General features: G+C 46.9%; 1 protein-coding gene across 5 annotated transcripts in view; it reads left to right on the forward strand.

Moving 5' to 3' along the window:
* Positions 1–13,902, forward strand: part of STX18 (syntaxin 18) — a 485,190-nt gene that overhangs the window by 357,139 nt on the left and 114,149 nt on the right. Inside the window, exons 11-12 of one of the 5 annotated variants that reach the window (XM_085600233.1) lie at positions 1,198–1,296; positions 1,847–1,962. The exons of the other annotated variants lie outside the window; for them this stretch is intronic. Coding sequence (XP_085456359.1) covers positions 1,198–1,296; positions 1,847–1,939 — 192 coding nt within the window. The 3' untranslated portion in view covers positions 1,940–1,962. The remainder of the gene's footprint in view (positions 1–1,197; positions 1,297–1,846; positions 1,963–13,902) is intronic. 5 annotated transcript variants of the gene reach the window in all.

A 13,902-nucleotide genomic window follows, 5' to 3' on the forward strand; every position in this document is an offset into this window, starting at 1 on the left:
ACTGCGCCCGCAAGGGGTCCAGCCCCCAGGCCATTTTCACCGAGGCAGAAGTGGCCGCCCTTGTTTTTTCGTACAGCGCCACCTCCTCTTAACCTTGGCAGCAGGCGGCAGGCCCGGCTCCGCTACCCAGGAGCGTCACCGCCAGTGGGGGAGGGTGCGCCGGGAAGTGTTTCGCTGCTCTGGGGTCCGGCGCACTCATAACCAGCTGACCCACCGGTGGCAGACATCTTGGGCCGGAAGCAGGACCTGCTGGATCTGCTAGGTGTTGAGGTCACAGGGCTTGGTGAGTAGCTATTTATATAGTAGTATTGTGTGTTCTGTTCTGTGTTACTGTTATTGCGAATATTATTTTTTTTCCGAATAGCAAGAATGCTGCTGCTTACATGCAGTAAGTTACGTTTAAAAATCTTCTGTGATTTTTATTCTTCTAGACACTAGACAGGTGCTCTGCGCTACTAATCTTACTTGTTTGCAACTTTGCACTTGCTTGGGCTGATTATCTAAGAGAGTTTAGAGAACTTCAGTTGGGTAACTCTAGTCCTTTCATTTGTCCTCCTGTGACTAAGATAGTGGTGGATTGATAGGTAGTTTAGTTACTTAGTATTAGTTGGTAATTTTTTAGTGGTTTGTGTGACGCATCCTCCGTCATGTCACGTGCTGCTGAGTGCTGACACCAGTCCTTAGTAGAACCTTTTGTGGTTTGTTAGTGAGTGAGTAATATAGCAACTAAGTCATCAGCAGCACATCAGCAGCAACCAACCAACAATTTGGTGTATGCAAATTTATGAATGCGTCCATTATGCATTTTTGAGGACTAAAATAAATGGAAATGCAGACTTAGTGAACAATTGGCCTGTCTAAGGGGGTTGATTCATTGATGATTTCGAATGAGATTGAAACTTAGAAGAGCAAATATATTTTTGGCAATTTCCAATGTCTTTGGAATAGGTGGGCTAGGTCAGGTGGTACTTAGGTTTAGGATTCTGGAATCAGAATGGAACTCTGGATTAGTTAATAAATTATAAATAGATGGTCCGCGAATCCCGCGATACTACTAGACATCAGATTAGATAGGTCAATTTTATTGCAATTGTTTTTTCCAAAAATGTTTTTGGGAGCGGTTTTTGAAATCTTTTATTTGTTTTTACACAAATCATCAATGTTTGTCTCTTTCTTTATTATATCTTACATGATCAGCACTCAGGGTCAAGAAGACTGGGTCTGAGGCGGGAGCTGGAGAAGATGCCTCCCAGGACCAGGACCGCTCCTCTACTGAGGGCTCTGCTGCTGGCCCCAGTAAGTCCTCCTGTTGTTAATATTAATAATTACATTTCCCTAACTTTTACTGCACCTTATTTTTTCCGAACTATTATTTCCGTTTCCTAATTCTATTTTTTACCAAAGCTTCTTCGATCTATCTGTTTCTAAATTCTTGTTATCCCTGCCTCTAACTGCCTCTGCTCTGACTCTGTACTACTACTATTAGTCTGTCTGTAGCTTAGCTTGCCCAGATGGCCACTCTTTATTTTTTAAACATTTTAAAACCCAGATTCACCAATACCTCTAGCCACTGAGTCCAGTCCTTTGGGTTGTCTTCTAGTCTTCTTAATCTTCTTGAGAGGCTTTTCGACAATTGCCACTAACAAAATGCCCAACCAGATATTTTACAATTTTTGATAGGATAGGACATGCTACTACTGTGTACTCTTCTCTAGTACCCGATTTGTACTAGTGATGTATGTGGTGTATGGATATATTTTAAATATTTTTTCAATCTTGCTAGTGAAAAAGAATAAATAGGGGGAGGCGTATATGGCATCTAAAAAATGTGTAATGTTTTTTCTAGGCGTATCGACCACCAGTGCCAGGGCTGCGACTGGGCAGGCGATGCCAGCCAGGAGGGAGCCGCGGATGCGGCAGCTGCCGTAGGGGTGGGTGAGCCAGCAGCAGTGGCGGGTGGTGGTAAGTTATACCTCTATTCCTTACTTATTGACAATGGTTACACACTCGCTGCAAGGGTGTACACTGTATGTTGAGAGAGACTAAGTTATTGTGAACAATGGTTGAAGAAGACACCCTTTACTTAGCATTAGAGCAATAGCATTAGCGGTGGAAGTTGATTAACTAATGGCCTCTTCTATCTGACTTCAGCTGAGAAAGTTTTATGGCAAAGACTAAGAGTCAGACGACCTTGATGGATAGGTTGAACGAAAAGGCAAAGAAGGATGAAAGGAGGAAGGACGGGCAAGATATAATATATGACTGGCAGAGAAGGATGTATTGGATGCATAGGTGGCTGATAGGAATCAGATGATTGGGTGGTTTGAGGATGGGTAGAAGATGAAAGAAAAAATGCCTGCCTGGGTGAGTGGGTGAAACTGTATGGGTGATAGGAAGAATCCTCCGGGGTGTTTCATGGATCAAACTCAAAGGCAAGCAAGGAAGGAAGGACGCATGGGTGGTAGTTTATAAAAAATAACAAATGTATGTTGTTGGTGAAACTAAGGATTCTTGAGAGATTAAGAAGAATGGTGGACATGTTTACTTTGAATGGATGGATGCCTGGATGGTATTCAATCATCATAGCATAGGTGGAGACTGTCACTGGGTAAAGAGTCTTTGAAGAGAATGTAAAAGAAAAATAAACCGTGCCAGAGTAGCAAAGCCAAGGAGAATAGAAGATTAGAATTGCAAACATATGAGGCTAGAAGAGCAATGCAATCATTGATAAATGGAAAAATCACTGTAAAGCTAAACAATAGGATTGTTTTCATGCAAGGTTTTTGATTCAAGGTTGTATTTTTAGAATACTCCTTTGACTCAAAGTAGTTTGCAAGCACAGCATATATATTGTGTATGTATGTTATCAAGCGCCGCCCTCCGACTTGGAGGCCCACTCCCTACCTACGTCATTTATTTTCAACTGTGTCAGTCTACCATGGGTGGCCTATCGGCTCCATGGTTACACTATCAATCAAAAGTACCTCATGTAGTCCCATATATAATCAATGATCATTTGGATCAGATATCATCTGCCTTGTTTTAGTAGTCAGGATGAAAGTGAAATTGAGCAGTTGCCCTTGATGTAACAGAGTATGGCCACCCTTAATAGAACAAGCATTGGCATAGCCAATAGGTCTCGCCTTTGGGGCCTTATAAGTGTTTAGGCTGAGCTATTGACTTTGCCAATGTGTCTAAGCTGTGCTGTAGAGAAGTGTGGCTGCTGTGCAGCATGCTGAAAAGATGTAATAAAAAAAAGTGCCAGAATAATTTTTGTTACCTTATATATGACCAAGAAGCCATTATGTCCAACAGAACGACCATATTAAAAAATGTATGTACAATAAAAAATTTGCTAATTTTTCTTTTGTTCTTGCAATGCTTGTTAAAAAGTTTTTTTTGAGGGGGCATAAACAATTGGAGGTTGAAGGTTGTGAACTAGTACCTGTATTATAACACTAGCAGTGGCAAGACGCTAGGGGAGAATCGACAGATGGCAGGTCCGAGAGCAGGCTGAGGTGGTGTTGAGTGATGTTGAAGTGGTGGTGGTGACTGGTGCTGAGATGATGCTGAATGATACTTGGGTCTTGCTGAGTGATGATGTGGTGGTGTACTATTGCAAAGGCGATGCTGAGTGATACTGATGTGGTGTTGAGTGATGTGGTGCTGAGTGATGCTGTGGTGGCGCTGAGTGATGCTGTGGTGGCGCTGAGTGATGCTGTGGTGGCGCTGAGTGATGCTGTGGTGGCGCTGAGTGATGCTGTGGTGGCGCTGAGTGATGCTGTGGTGGCGCTGAGTGATGCTGTGGTGGCGCTGAGTGATGCTGTGGTGGCGCTGAGTGATGCTGTGGTGGCGCTGAGTGATGCTGTGGTGGCGCTGAGTGATGCTGTGTTGGCCGTGAGTAATGCTGTGTTGGCCGTGAGTGATGCTGTGGTGTTGCTGAGTGATGCTGTGGTGTTGCTGAGTGATGCTGTGGTGGCACTGAGTCAGTGAGAGAGTCTGTGAGAGGGAGTCTGTGAGAGGGAGTGTGTGAGTGTCTGTGAGTATCTGAGAATCTGTGAGAGTGTCTGTGAGTCTGTGAGATAGTGTCTGAGTGTCTGTGAGAGTGTCTGAGTGAGTGGTGTGCCTGTGAGTGTGTGAGAGAGTGTGTGTGAGAGTGTCTGTGAGTGTCTTTGAGAGAGTCTGTGAGTCTATAAGAGTGTCAGTCTGTGAGAGTGTCTGTGAGTGTCTGTTGGAGAGAGTCTGTTGGAGAGAGTGTGAGTGTCTGTGAGAGAGTGTCTGTGAGAGTTTGTGAGTGAGTGTCTGTGAGAGTGTCTGTGAGAGAGTGAGAGTGTCTGTGAGAGAGTGTGAGTGTCTGTGAGAGAGTGTGAGTGTCTGTGAGAGAGTGTGAGTGTCTGTGAGAGTGTGAGTGTCTGTGAGAGAGTGTCAGTCTGTGAGAGTGTCTGTGAGCGTGTCTGTGAGCGTCTGATAGTGTCTGTAAGGGTGTGTGTGTGTGTGAGAGAGTGTCTATGATAGTTTGTAAGAGAGTGTCTGTGAGAGTGTCTGAAAGAGTCTGTGAGAGAGTGAGAGTATCTGTGAGAGTCTGTGAGTGTCTGCAAGAGAGTGACTGAGTCGAGAGTGTCTGCGAGACAGTGTCTGTGAGTGTGAGTGTCTGAGGGAATGTCTGTGAGAGAGTCAGAGTCTGTGAGAGAGTGTGTGAGAATCTGTGAGTGAGTGTCTGAGAGAGTCTGTGAGTCTGAGTATCTGAGTGTCTGTGAGAGAGTCTGTGAGAGAGTCTCTGTGAGAGAGTCTCTGTGAGAGTCTGAGAGTGTGAGTGAGTGTCTTTGAGTGAGTGTCTTTGAGTGAGTGTCTTTGAGTGACAGTGAGAGAGTGTCAGTGAGAGAGTGTCAGTGAGAGAGTGTCAGTGAGAGAGTGTCAGTGAGAGAGTGTCAGTGAGAGAGTGCCTGTGAGAGAGTGCCTGTGAGAGTGCCTGTGAGAGAGTCTGTGAGAGAGTCTGAGTATCTGTGAGTGAGAGTATGTGAGTGTCTGTGAGAGATTGTGAGAGTGTCTGAGAGTCTGTAAGATAATGTCTGTGAGTCTGAGAGTCTGTGAGTGTCTGTGAGAGAGTGTGAGAGTGTCTGTGAGAGAGTGTGAGAGTGTCTGTGAGTCTGTGAGAGTGTGAGTTTCTGTGAGTCTATATGTGAGGGTGTGTGAGTCTTTGTGTGACTGTGAGAGTGTCTGAGTCTATGAGAGAGTGTGAGTCTGAGAGTCTGAGAGAGAGTCTGTTAGAGTCTGAGAATGTCAGTGTCTGTGAGAGTGCTAGTGTCTGTGAGAGTGCTAGTGTCTGTGAGAGTGTTAGTGTCTGTGAGAGTCTGTGTGTCTGAGTGTGAGAGAGTAGTCTGCGATAGTGTCTGAGTGAGTGTGTGTGTGTGAGAGAGTAGTCTGTGAGAGAGTGTCTGTGAGTGTGAGACAGTGTCTGAGAGTGTGAGTGTGTCTGTATGTGAGTGTGTCTGTGTGTGTGGTCTGTGAGAGAGTAGTCTGTGAGAGAGTGTCTGAGTGTCTGTGAGAGTCAGAGAGTCTGAGAGAGTCTGTGAAGGAGTGTGAGAGAGTCTGTGAAGGAGTGTGAGAGTGTCTGTGAGAGTCTGTGGGTGAATGTGAGAGAAGTCTGTGAGTGTCTGAGAGTCTGAGACAGTCTGAGAGAGTGTCTGTGAGAGAGTCTGAGAGTATCTGAGTCTGTGAGAGTCTGTGAGACAGGGTCTGTGAGACAGTGTCTGTAAGAGAGTGACTGTGAGAGAGTGTCTGTGAGTCTGAGAGAGTCTGAGACGGTGTCTGAGTGTGAGAGTCTGTGAGCCAGTGTCTAAGTGTGAGACAGTGTCTGTGAGACAGTGTCTGTGAGAGTGTGAGTGTCTGTGAGAGTGTGAGTGTCTGAGAGAGAGTGTCTGAGGGAGTCTGAGACAGTGTCTGAGTGTGAGAGAGTGTCTGTGGGACAGTCTGTGAGTGTCTGTGAGAGTGAGTGTCTGTGAGAGTGAGTGTCTGTGAGAGTGAGTGTCTGTGAGAGTGAGTGTCTGTGAGAGTGAGTGTCTGTGAGAGTGAGTGTCTGTGAGAGTGAGTGTCTGTGAGAGTGAGTGTCTGTGAGAGTGAGTGTCTTAGAGAGTGTGTCTGTGAGTATCTGAGAGTGTCTGAGTCTGTGAGATAGTGTCTGAGTGTCTGTGAGAGTGTCTGTGAGAGTGTCTGTGAGAGTGTCTGTGAGAGTGTCTGTGAGAGTGTCTGTGAGTGAGTCTGTGAGTGAGTGTGTGTGTCTGTGAGAGTCTGTGAGAGTGTCTGTGAGAGTGTCTGTGAGTCTATAAGAGTGTCAGTCTGTGAGAGTGTCTGTGAGAGTGTCTGTTGAAGAGAGTCTGTTGGAGAGAGTGTGTGTGTCTGTGAGAGAGTGTCTGTGAGAGAGTGTGAGAGAGTGTCTGTGAGAGAGTGTGAGTGTCTGTGAGATTCTGAGTGTCTCTGAGAGAGTGTATGAGAGTGCCTGTGAGAGAGTCTGTGAGTCTATAAGAGTCAGTCTGTGAGAGTGTCTGTGAGAGTGTCTGTTGAAGAGAGTCTGTTGGAGAGAGTGTTAGTGTCTGTGAGAAAGTGTGAGAGAGTGTCTGTGAGAGAGTGTGAGTGTCTGTGAGATTCTGAGTGTCTCTGAGAGAGTGTATGAGAGTGCCTGTGAGAGAGTGTCTGTGAGAGTGTCTGTGAGAGTGTCTGTGAGTATCTGTGAGCGTGTTTGTGAGTGACTGAGAGAGTCTGATAGTGTCTGTAAGGGTGTGTGTGTGTGTCTGTGAGAGAGTGTCTATGATAGTTTGTAAGAGAGTGTCTGTGAGTCTAAGAGTGTCTGAAAGAGTCTGTGAGAGTGAGAGTATCTGTGAATCTGTGAGAGAGTCTGTGAGTGTAAGAGAGTGACTGTGAGTCTGAGAGTGTCTGCGAGACAGTGTCTGTGAGTGTCAGAGTGTCTGAGAGAATGTATGTGAGAGAGTCAGTCTGTGAGAGTCTGTGTGAGAATCTGTGAGTGAGTGTCTGAGAGAGTCTGTGAGTCTGAGTATCTGTGAGTGTCTGTGAGAGAATGTCTGCGAGAGAGTCTCTGTGAGAGTCTGAGTGTGAGTGTGTCTTTGAGTGAGTGTCTTTGAGTGAGTGTCTTTGAGTGAGTATCTTTGAGTGTCAGTGAGTGAGTGCCTGTGAGAGTGCCTGTGAGAGAGTCTGAGTATCTGTGAGTGTCTGTGAGATTGTGAGAGTGTCTGAGAGTCTGTAAGATAATGTCTGAGTGTCTGTGAGTGTCTGTGAGAGAGTGTGAGTGTCTGTGAGAGAGTGTGAGAGTGTCTGTGAGTCCGTGAGAGTGTCTGTGAGTGTGTGTCTGTGAGTCTGTGTGTGAGTCTTTGTGTGACTGTGAGAGTGTCTGAGTCTATGAGAGAGTGTGAGTCTGAGAGTCTGAGAGAGTCTGTTAGTCTGTGAGAGTGCTAGTGTCTGTGAGAGTGCTAGTGTCTGTGAGAGTGCTAGTGTCTGTGAGAGTGCTAGTGTCTGTGAGAGTGCTAGTGTCTGTGAGAGTCTGTGTGTGTGTGTGTCTGTGAGTGTGAGAGAGTAGTGTGTGAGAGTGTCTGAGAGTGTGAGTGTGAGACAGTGTCTGAGAGTGTGAGTGTGTCTTGAGAGAGTGTGTCTGAGAGAGTGTGTCTGAGAGAGTGTGTCTGTGTGTGAGTGTGTCTGTGTGTGTGTCTGTGTGTGTCTGTGAGAGAGTAGTCTGTGAGAGAGTAGTCTGTGAGAGAGTAGTCTGTGAGAGAGTAGTCTGTGAGAGAGTAGTCTGTGAGAGAGTAGTCTGTGAGAGAGTAGTCTGAGAGTTTGTGAGAGTCTGTGAGAGTTTGTGAGAGTCTGTGAGAGTCTGTGAGTCTGAGAGAGTCTGTGAAGGAGTGTGAGAGTCTGTGAAGGAGTGTGAGTCTGTGAGAGTGTCTGTGAGAGTCTGTGGGTGAATGTGAGAGTACTCTGTGAGAGAGTAGTCTGTGAGAGTCTGAGACAGTCTGTGAGAGAGTGTCTGTGAGTGTGAGAGAGTCTGAGAGTATCTGAGTCTGTGAGTGTCTGTGAGACAGTGTCTGTGAGACAGTGTGAGAGTGTGAGTGTCTGAGAGAGTCTGAGACAGTGTCTATGAGTGTGAGAGTGTGTGTCTGAGAGTGTGTCTGAGTGTCTGTGAGAGTCTGAGAGAGTGTCTGTGAGAGAGTGTCTGTGAGAGAGTCTGCGATTGTGAGAGTGTCTGATTGTCTGTGAGAGTCTGTTGGAGAGAGAGTCTGAGAGTCTGTGAGTGTGAGAGAGTATCTGTGAGTGTGTCTGTGAGAGTCTGTGAGTGTGTCTGTGAGTGTGTCTGAGTGTGTCTGAGTGTCTGTGAGAGTGTTTGTGAAGGTGTGAGAGTGTCTGAGAGAGTGTCTGAGAGAGAGTGCCTGAAAGTGTCTGAGTCTGAGAGAGTCTGTGAGAAAGTGTCTGAGTGTGAGACAGTGTCTCTGAGAGTGAGTGTCTGTGAGAGTGTGTGTGTCTGTGAGAGAGTGTCTATGATAGTCTGTAAGAGAGTGTCTGTGAGTCTGAGAGTGTCTGTGAGAGAGTGTCTGAAAGAGTGTCTGTGAGAGAGTCTGAGAGTATCTGTGAGTCTGTTGAGAGAGTCTGTGAGAGTCTGTGAGAGTCTGAGAGAGTCTGTGAAGGAGTGTGAGAGTCTGAGAGAGTCTGTGAAGGAGTGTGAGAGTCTGTGAAGGAGTGTGAGAGTGTCTGTGAGAGTCTGTAAGAGAGTGACTGAGTCTGAGAGTGTCTGTGAGACAGTCTGTGAGAGTGTGAGTGTCAGTGTCTGTGAGAGAGTCATTCTGTGAGAGAGTCTGTGTCAGAATCTGTGAGTGTCTGTGAGTGTCTGTGAGTGTGTCTGTGAGAGAGTCTGAGTATCTGTGAGAGAGTGTCTGTGAGAGAGTGTCTGTGAGAGAGTGTCTGTGAGTCTCTTAGAGTCTGTGAGAGTGTTAGTGTCTGTGAGAGTGTTAGTGTCTGTGAGAGTGTTAGTGTCTGTCTGAGTGTGAGAGAGTAGTCTGTGAGAGTGTCTGAGAGTGTCTGAGTGTGAGAGAGTGTCTGAGAGTGAGAGTGTGTCTGAGTGTGTCTGAGTGTCTGTGAGAGTGTCTGTGTGTGAGTAGTCTGTGAGAGAGTAGTCTGTGAGAGTCTGAGACAGTCTGTGAGAGAGAGTCTGTGAGTCTATGAGAGAGTGTGAGAGTGTCTGTGAGAGAGTGTCAGTGAGAGTGTCTGTGGGTGAATGTGAGAGTAGTCTGTGAGAGTCTGAGACAGTCTGTGAGTGAGTCTGTGAGAGAGTGTCTGAGAGTATCTGAGTCTGAGAGTCTGTAAGAGAGTGTCTGAGTCTGAGAGAGTCTGTGAGACAGTGTCTGAGTGTGAGACAGTGTCTGTGAGACAGTGTCTGAGAGAGTGTGAGTGTCTGAGAGAGTCTGTGAGACAGTGTCTGTGAGAGAGTGTCTGTGAGAGTCTGTGAGAGTCTGAGTCTTTGAGTGAGTGTCTTTGAGTGAGTGTCTTTGAGTGAGTGTCTTTGAGTGAGTGTCTTTGAGTGAGTGTCTTTGAGTGAGTGTCTTTGAGTGAGTGTCTTTGAGTGAGTGTCTTTGAGTGAGTGTCTTTGAGTGTCAGTGAGTTGAGTGCCTGTGAGTGAGTCTGTGAGTGAGTCTGTGAGAGTGTCTGAGAGTCTGTAAGATAGTCTGAGTGCCTGTGAGAGTCTGAGTGTCTGTGAGAGAGTGTCTGTGAGAGAGTGTCTGTGAGAGAGTGTCTGTGTGAGAGTGTCTGTGAGTCTGTGAGAGTGTCTGTGAGTCTGTGTGTGAGTGTGAGTCTGTGTCTGTGAGAGTGTCTGAGTCTATGAGAGAGTGAGTCTGAGAGTCTGAGAGTGTTACTGTCTGTGAGAGTGTTACTGTCTGTGAGAGTGTTACTGTCTGTGAGAGTGTTAGTCTGTGAGTTGGTGTCTGTGAGAGAGTGAGAGTCTGTGAGAGAGTGAGAGTCTGTGAGAGAGTGAGAGTCTGTGAGAGAGTGAGAGTCTGTGAGAGAGTGAGAGAGTGAGAGTCTGTGAGAGAGTGAGAGTCTGTGAGTGTGTGTGTGTGTCTGAGTGTGAGAGAGTAGTCTGTGAGAGAGTGTCTGGGAGAGTATCTGAGAGTGAGATTGAGTGTGTCTGAGAGAGTGTGTCTGAGAGAGAGTGTGTCTGTGAGAGTCTGCGAGTGTGTCTGTGAGTGTCTGTGAGAGTGTCTGTGTGTGAGAGTGGGAGTGTGTGAGTGTGTCTGTGAGAGAGTGGTCTGAGACAGTCTGTGAGAGAGTGTCTGTGAGAGTGTCTGTGGGTGAATGTGAGAGTAGTCTGAGAGTGTCTGTGAGAGTCTCTGTGAGAGAGTATCTGTGAGAGTGTCTGTGAGAGAGTGTCTGAGAGTCTCTTAGAGTCTGTGAGAGTGTTAGTGTCTGTGAGAGTGTTAGTGTCTGTGAGAGTGTTAGTGTCTGTGAGAGTGTTAGTGTCTGTGAGAGAGTAGTCTGTGAGAGTGTCTGAGAGTGTCTGAGTGTGAGAGAGTGTCTGAGAGTGAGAGTGTGTCTGAGTGTCTGTGAGAGTGTCTGTGTGTGAGTGGTCTGTGAGAGAGTAGTCAGAGTAGTCTGTGAGAGAGTAGTCTGTGAGAGTCTGAGACAGTCTGTGAGAGAGAGTCTGTGAGTCTATGAGAGAGTGTGAGAGTGTCTGTGAGAGAGTGTCAGAGTGTCTGTGGGTGAATGTGAGAGTAGTCTGTGAGAGTCTGAGACAGTCTGTGAGTGAGTCTGTGAGAGAGTGTCTGAGAGAGTCTGAGAGTATCTGAGTCTGAGAGTCTGTAAGAGAGTGTCTGTGAGTCTGAGAGAGTCTGTGAGACAGTGTCTGAGTGTGGGACAGTGTCTGTGAGACAGTGTCTGAGAGAGTGTGAGTGTCTGAGAGAGTCTGTGAGACAGTGTCTGTGAGAGAGTGTCTGTGAGAGTCTGTGAGAGTCTGAGTCTTTGAGTGAGTGTCTTTGAGTGAGTGTCTTTGAGTGAGTGTCTTTGAGTGAGTGTCTTTGAGTGAGTGTCTTTGAGTGAGTGTCATTGAGTGAGTGTCATTGAGTGAGTGTCATTGAGTGAGTGTCTTTGAGTGAGTGTCTTTGAGTGAGTGTCTTTGAGTGAGTGTCTTTGAGTGAGTGTCTTTGAGTGTCAGTGAGTTGAGTGTCAGTGAGTTGAGTGCCTGTGAGTGAGTCTGTGAGTGAGTCTGTGAGAGTGTCTGAGAGTCTGTAAGATAGTCTGAGTGCCTGTGAGAGTCTGAGTGTCTGTGAGAGAGTGTCTGTGTGAGAGTGTCTGTGAGTCTGTGAGTGTCTGTGAGTCTGTGTGTGAGTGTGAGTCTGTGTCTGTGAGAGTGTCTGAGTCTATGAGAGAGTGAGTCTGAGAGTGTTACTGTCTGTGAGAGTGTTACTGTCTGTGAGAGTGTTACTGTCTGTGAGAGTGTTAGTCTGTGAGTTAGTGTCTGTGAGAGAGTGAGAGTCTGTGAGAGAGTGAGAGTCTGTGAGAGAGTGAGAGTCTGTGAGAGAGTGAGAGTCTGTGAGTGTGTGTGTGTCTGAGTGTGAGAGAGTAGTCTGTGAGAGAGTGTCTGGGAGAGTATCTGAGAGTGAGATTGAGTGTGTCTGAGAGAGTGTGTCTGAGAGAGAGTGTGTCTGTGAGAGTCTGCGAGTGTGTCTGTGAGTGTCTGTGAGAGTGTCTGTGTGTGAGAGTGGGAGTGTGTGAGTGTGTCTGTGAGAGAGTGGTCTGAGACAGTCTGTGAGAGAGTGTCTGTGAGAGTGTCTGTGGGTGAATGTGAGAGTAGTCTGAGAGTGTCTGTGAGAGTCTCTGTGAGAGTGTCTGTGAGAGAGTGTCTGAGAGTCTCTTAGAGTCTGTGAGAGTGTTAGTGTCTGTGAGAGTGTTAGTGTCTGTGAGAGTGTGAGAGAGTAGTCTGTGAGAGTGTGAGAGAGTAGTCTGTGAGAGTGTCTGAGAGAGTGTCTGAGTGTGAGAGAGTGTCTGAGTGTGAGAGAGTGTCTGAGTGTGAGAGAGTGTCTGAGTGTGAGAGAGTGTCTGAGTGTGAGAGAGTGTCTGAGTGTGAGAGAGTGTCTGAGTGTGAGAGAGTGTCTGAGTGTGAGAGAGTGTCTGAGTGTGAGTGTGTGTCTGAGAGAGTGTGTGTCTGTGAGTGTGTCTGAGTGTGAGTGTCTGTGTGTGAGTGGTCTGTGAGAGAGTAGTCAGAGAGTAGTCTGTGAGAGTCTGAGACAGTCTGTGAGAGTGTCTGTGAGAGTCTAAGAGTCTGTGAGAGCGTGTGAGAGTGTCTGTGGGTGAATGTGAGAGTAGTCTGTGAGAGTGTCTGTGAGAGTCTGAGACAGTCTGTGAGTGAGTGTCTGTGAGAGAGAGTCTGAGAGTATCTGAGTCTGAGAGTCTGTAAGAGAGTGTCGGAGTCTGAGAGAGTCTGTGAGACAGTGTCTGAGTGTGAGACAGTGTCTGTGAGACAGTGTCTGTGAGAGTGTGAGTGTCTGAGAGAGTGTGTCTGAGAGTCTGTGAGACAGTGTCTGAGTGTGAGAGAGTGTCTGTGAGAGTGTCTGCGATTGTGAGAGTGTCTGATTGTGAGAGTCTGTTGGAGAGAGTGTGAGAGAGTCTGAGAGTCTGTAAGATAATGTCTGAGTGTCTGTGAGTCTGTGAGTGCCTGTGAGTCTGTGAGTGTCTGTGAGAGTGAGAGTGTCTGTGAGAGAGTGTGTGTCTGTGTGTGTCTGTGAGAGTGTCTGAGTCTATGAGAGAGAGAGTCGGAGAGTCTGAGAGTGTTTGTGAGAGAGTGTTACTGTCTGTGAGAGTGTTAGTGTCTGTGAGAGTGTTAGTGTCTGTGAGAGTCTGTGAGTGTGTGAGAGTCTGTGTGTGTGTGTGTGTGTGTATGTCTGAGTGTGAGAGAGTAGTCTGTGAGAGAGTGTCTGAGAGAGTGTCTGTGAGTGTGAGAGAGTAGTCTGTGAGAGTGTGTGTGTCAGTGTCTGTGAGTCTGTGAGTGTGTCTGAGTGTCTGTGTGTGAGAGTGGGAGTGTGTGAGTGTGTCTGTGAGAGAGTAGTCTGTGAGAGTGTCTGTGAGTGTGAGAGAGTGTCTGAGAGTGAGAGTGTGTGTCTGAGAGAGTGTGTGTCTGAGTGTGTCTGAGTGTCTGTGAGAGTGTCTGTGTGTGAGTGGTCTGTGAGAGAGTAGTCAGAGTAGTCTGTGAGAGAGTAGTCTGTGAGAGTCTGAGACAGTCTGTGAGAGAGAGTCTGTGAGTCTGTGTCTATGAGAGTCTGTGAGAGTGTCTGTGAGAGAGTGTCAGTGAGAGTGTCTGTGGGTGAATGTGAGAGTAGTCTGTGAGAGTCTGAGACAGTCTGTGAGTGAGTCTGTGAGAGAGTGTCTGAGAGTATCTGAGTCTGAGAGTCTGTAAGAGAGTGTCTGTGAGTCTGAGAGAGTCTGTGAGACAGTGTCTGAGTGTGAGACAGTGTCTGTGAGTGTCTGTGAGAGTCTGTGAGAGTGAGTGTCTTTGAGTGAGTGTCTTTGAGTGAGTGTCTTTGTGAGTGTCTTTGAGTGAGTGTCTTTGAGTGTCAGTGAGTTGAGTGCCTGTGAGTGAGTCTGTGAGTGAGTCTGTGAGAGATTGTGAGAGTGTCTGAGAGTCTGTAAGATAGTCTGAGTGCCTGTGAGAGTCTGTGAGAGTCTGAGTGTCTGTGAGAGAGTGTGAGAGTGTCTGTGTGAGAGTGTCTGTGAGTCTGTGAGAGTGTCTGTGAGTCTGTGTGTGAGTGTGAGTCTGTGTGTCTGAGAGTGTCTGAGTCTATGAGAGAGTGAGTCTGAGAGTGTTACTGTCTGTGAGAGTGTTACTGTCTGTGAGTGTTACTGTCTGTGAGAGTGTTA

The sequence above is a fragment of the Triturus cristatus genome, chromosome 4_2 (assembly GCF_964204655.1).
Source record: "Triturus cristatus chromosome 4_2, aTriCri1.1, whole genome shotgun sequence".
NCBI lineage: Eukaryota > Metazoa > Chordata > Amphibia > Caudata > Salamandridae > Triturus > Triturus cristatus.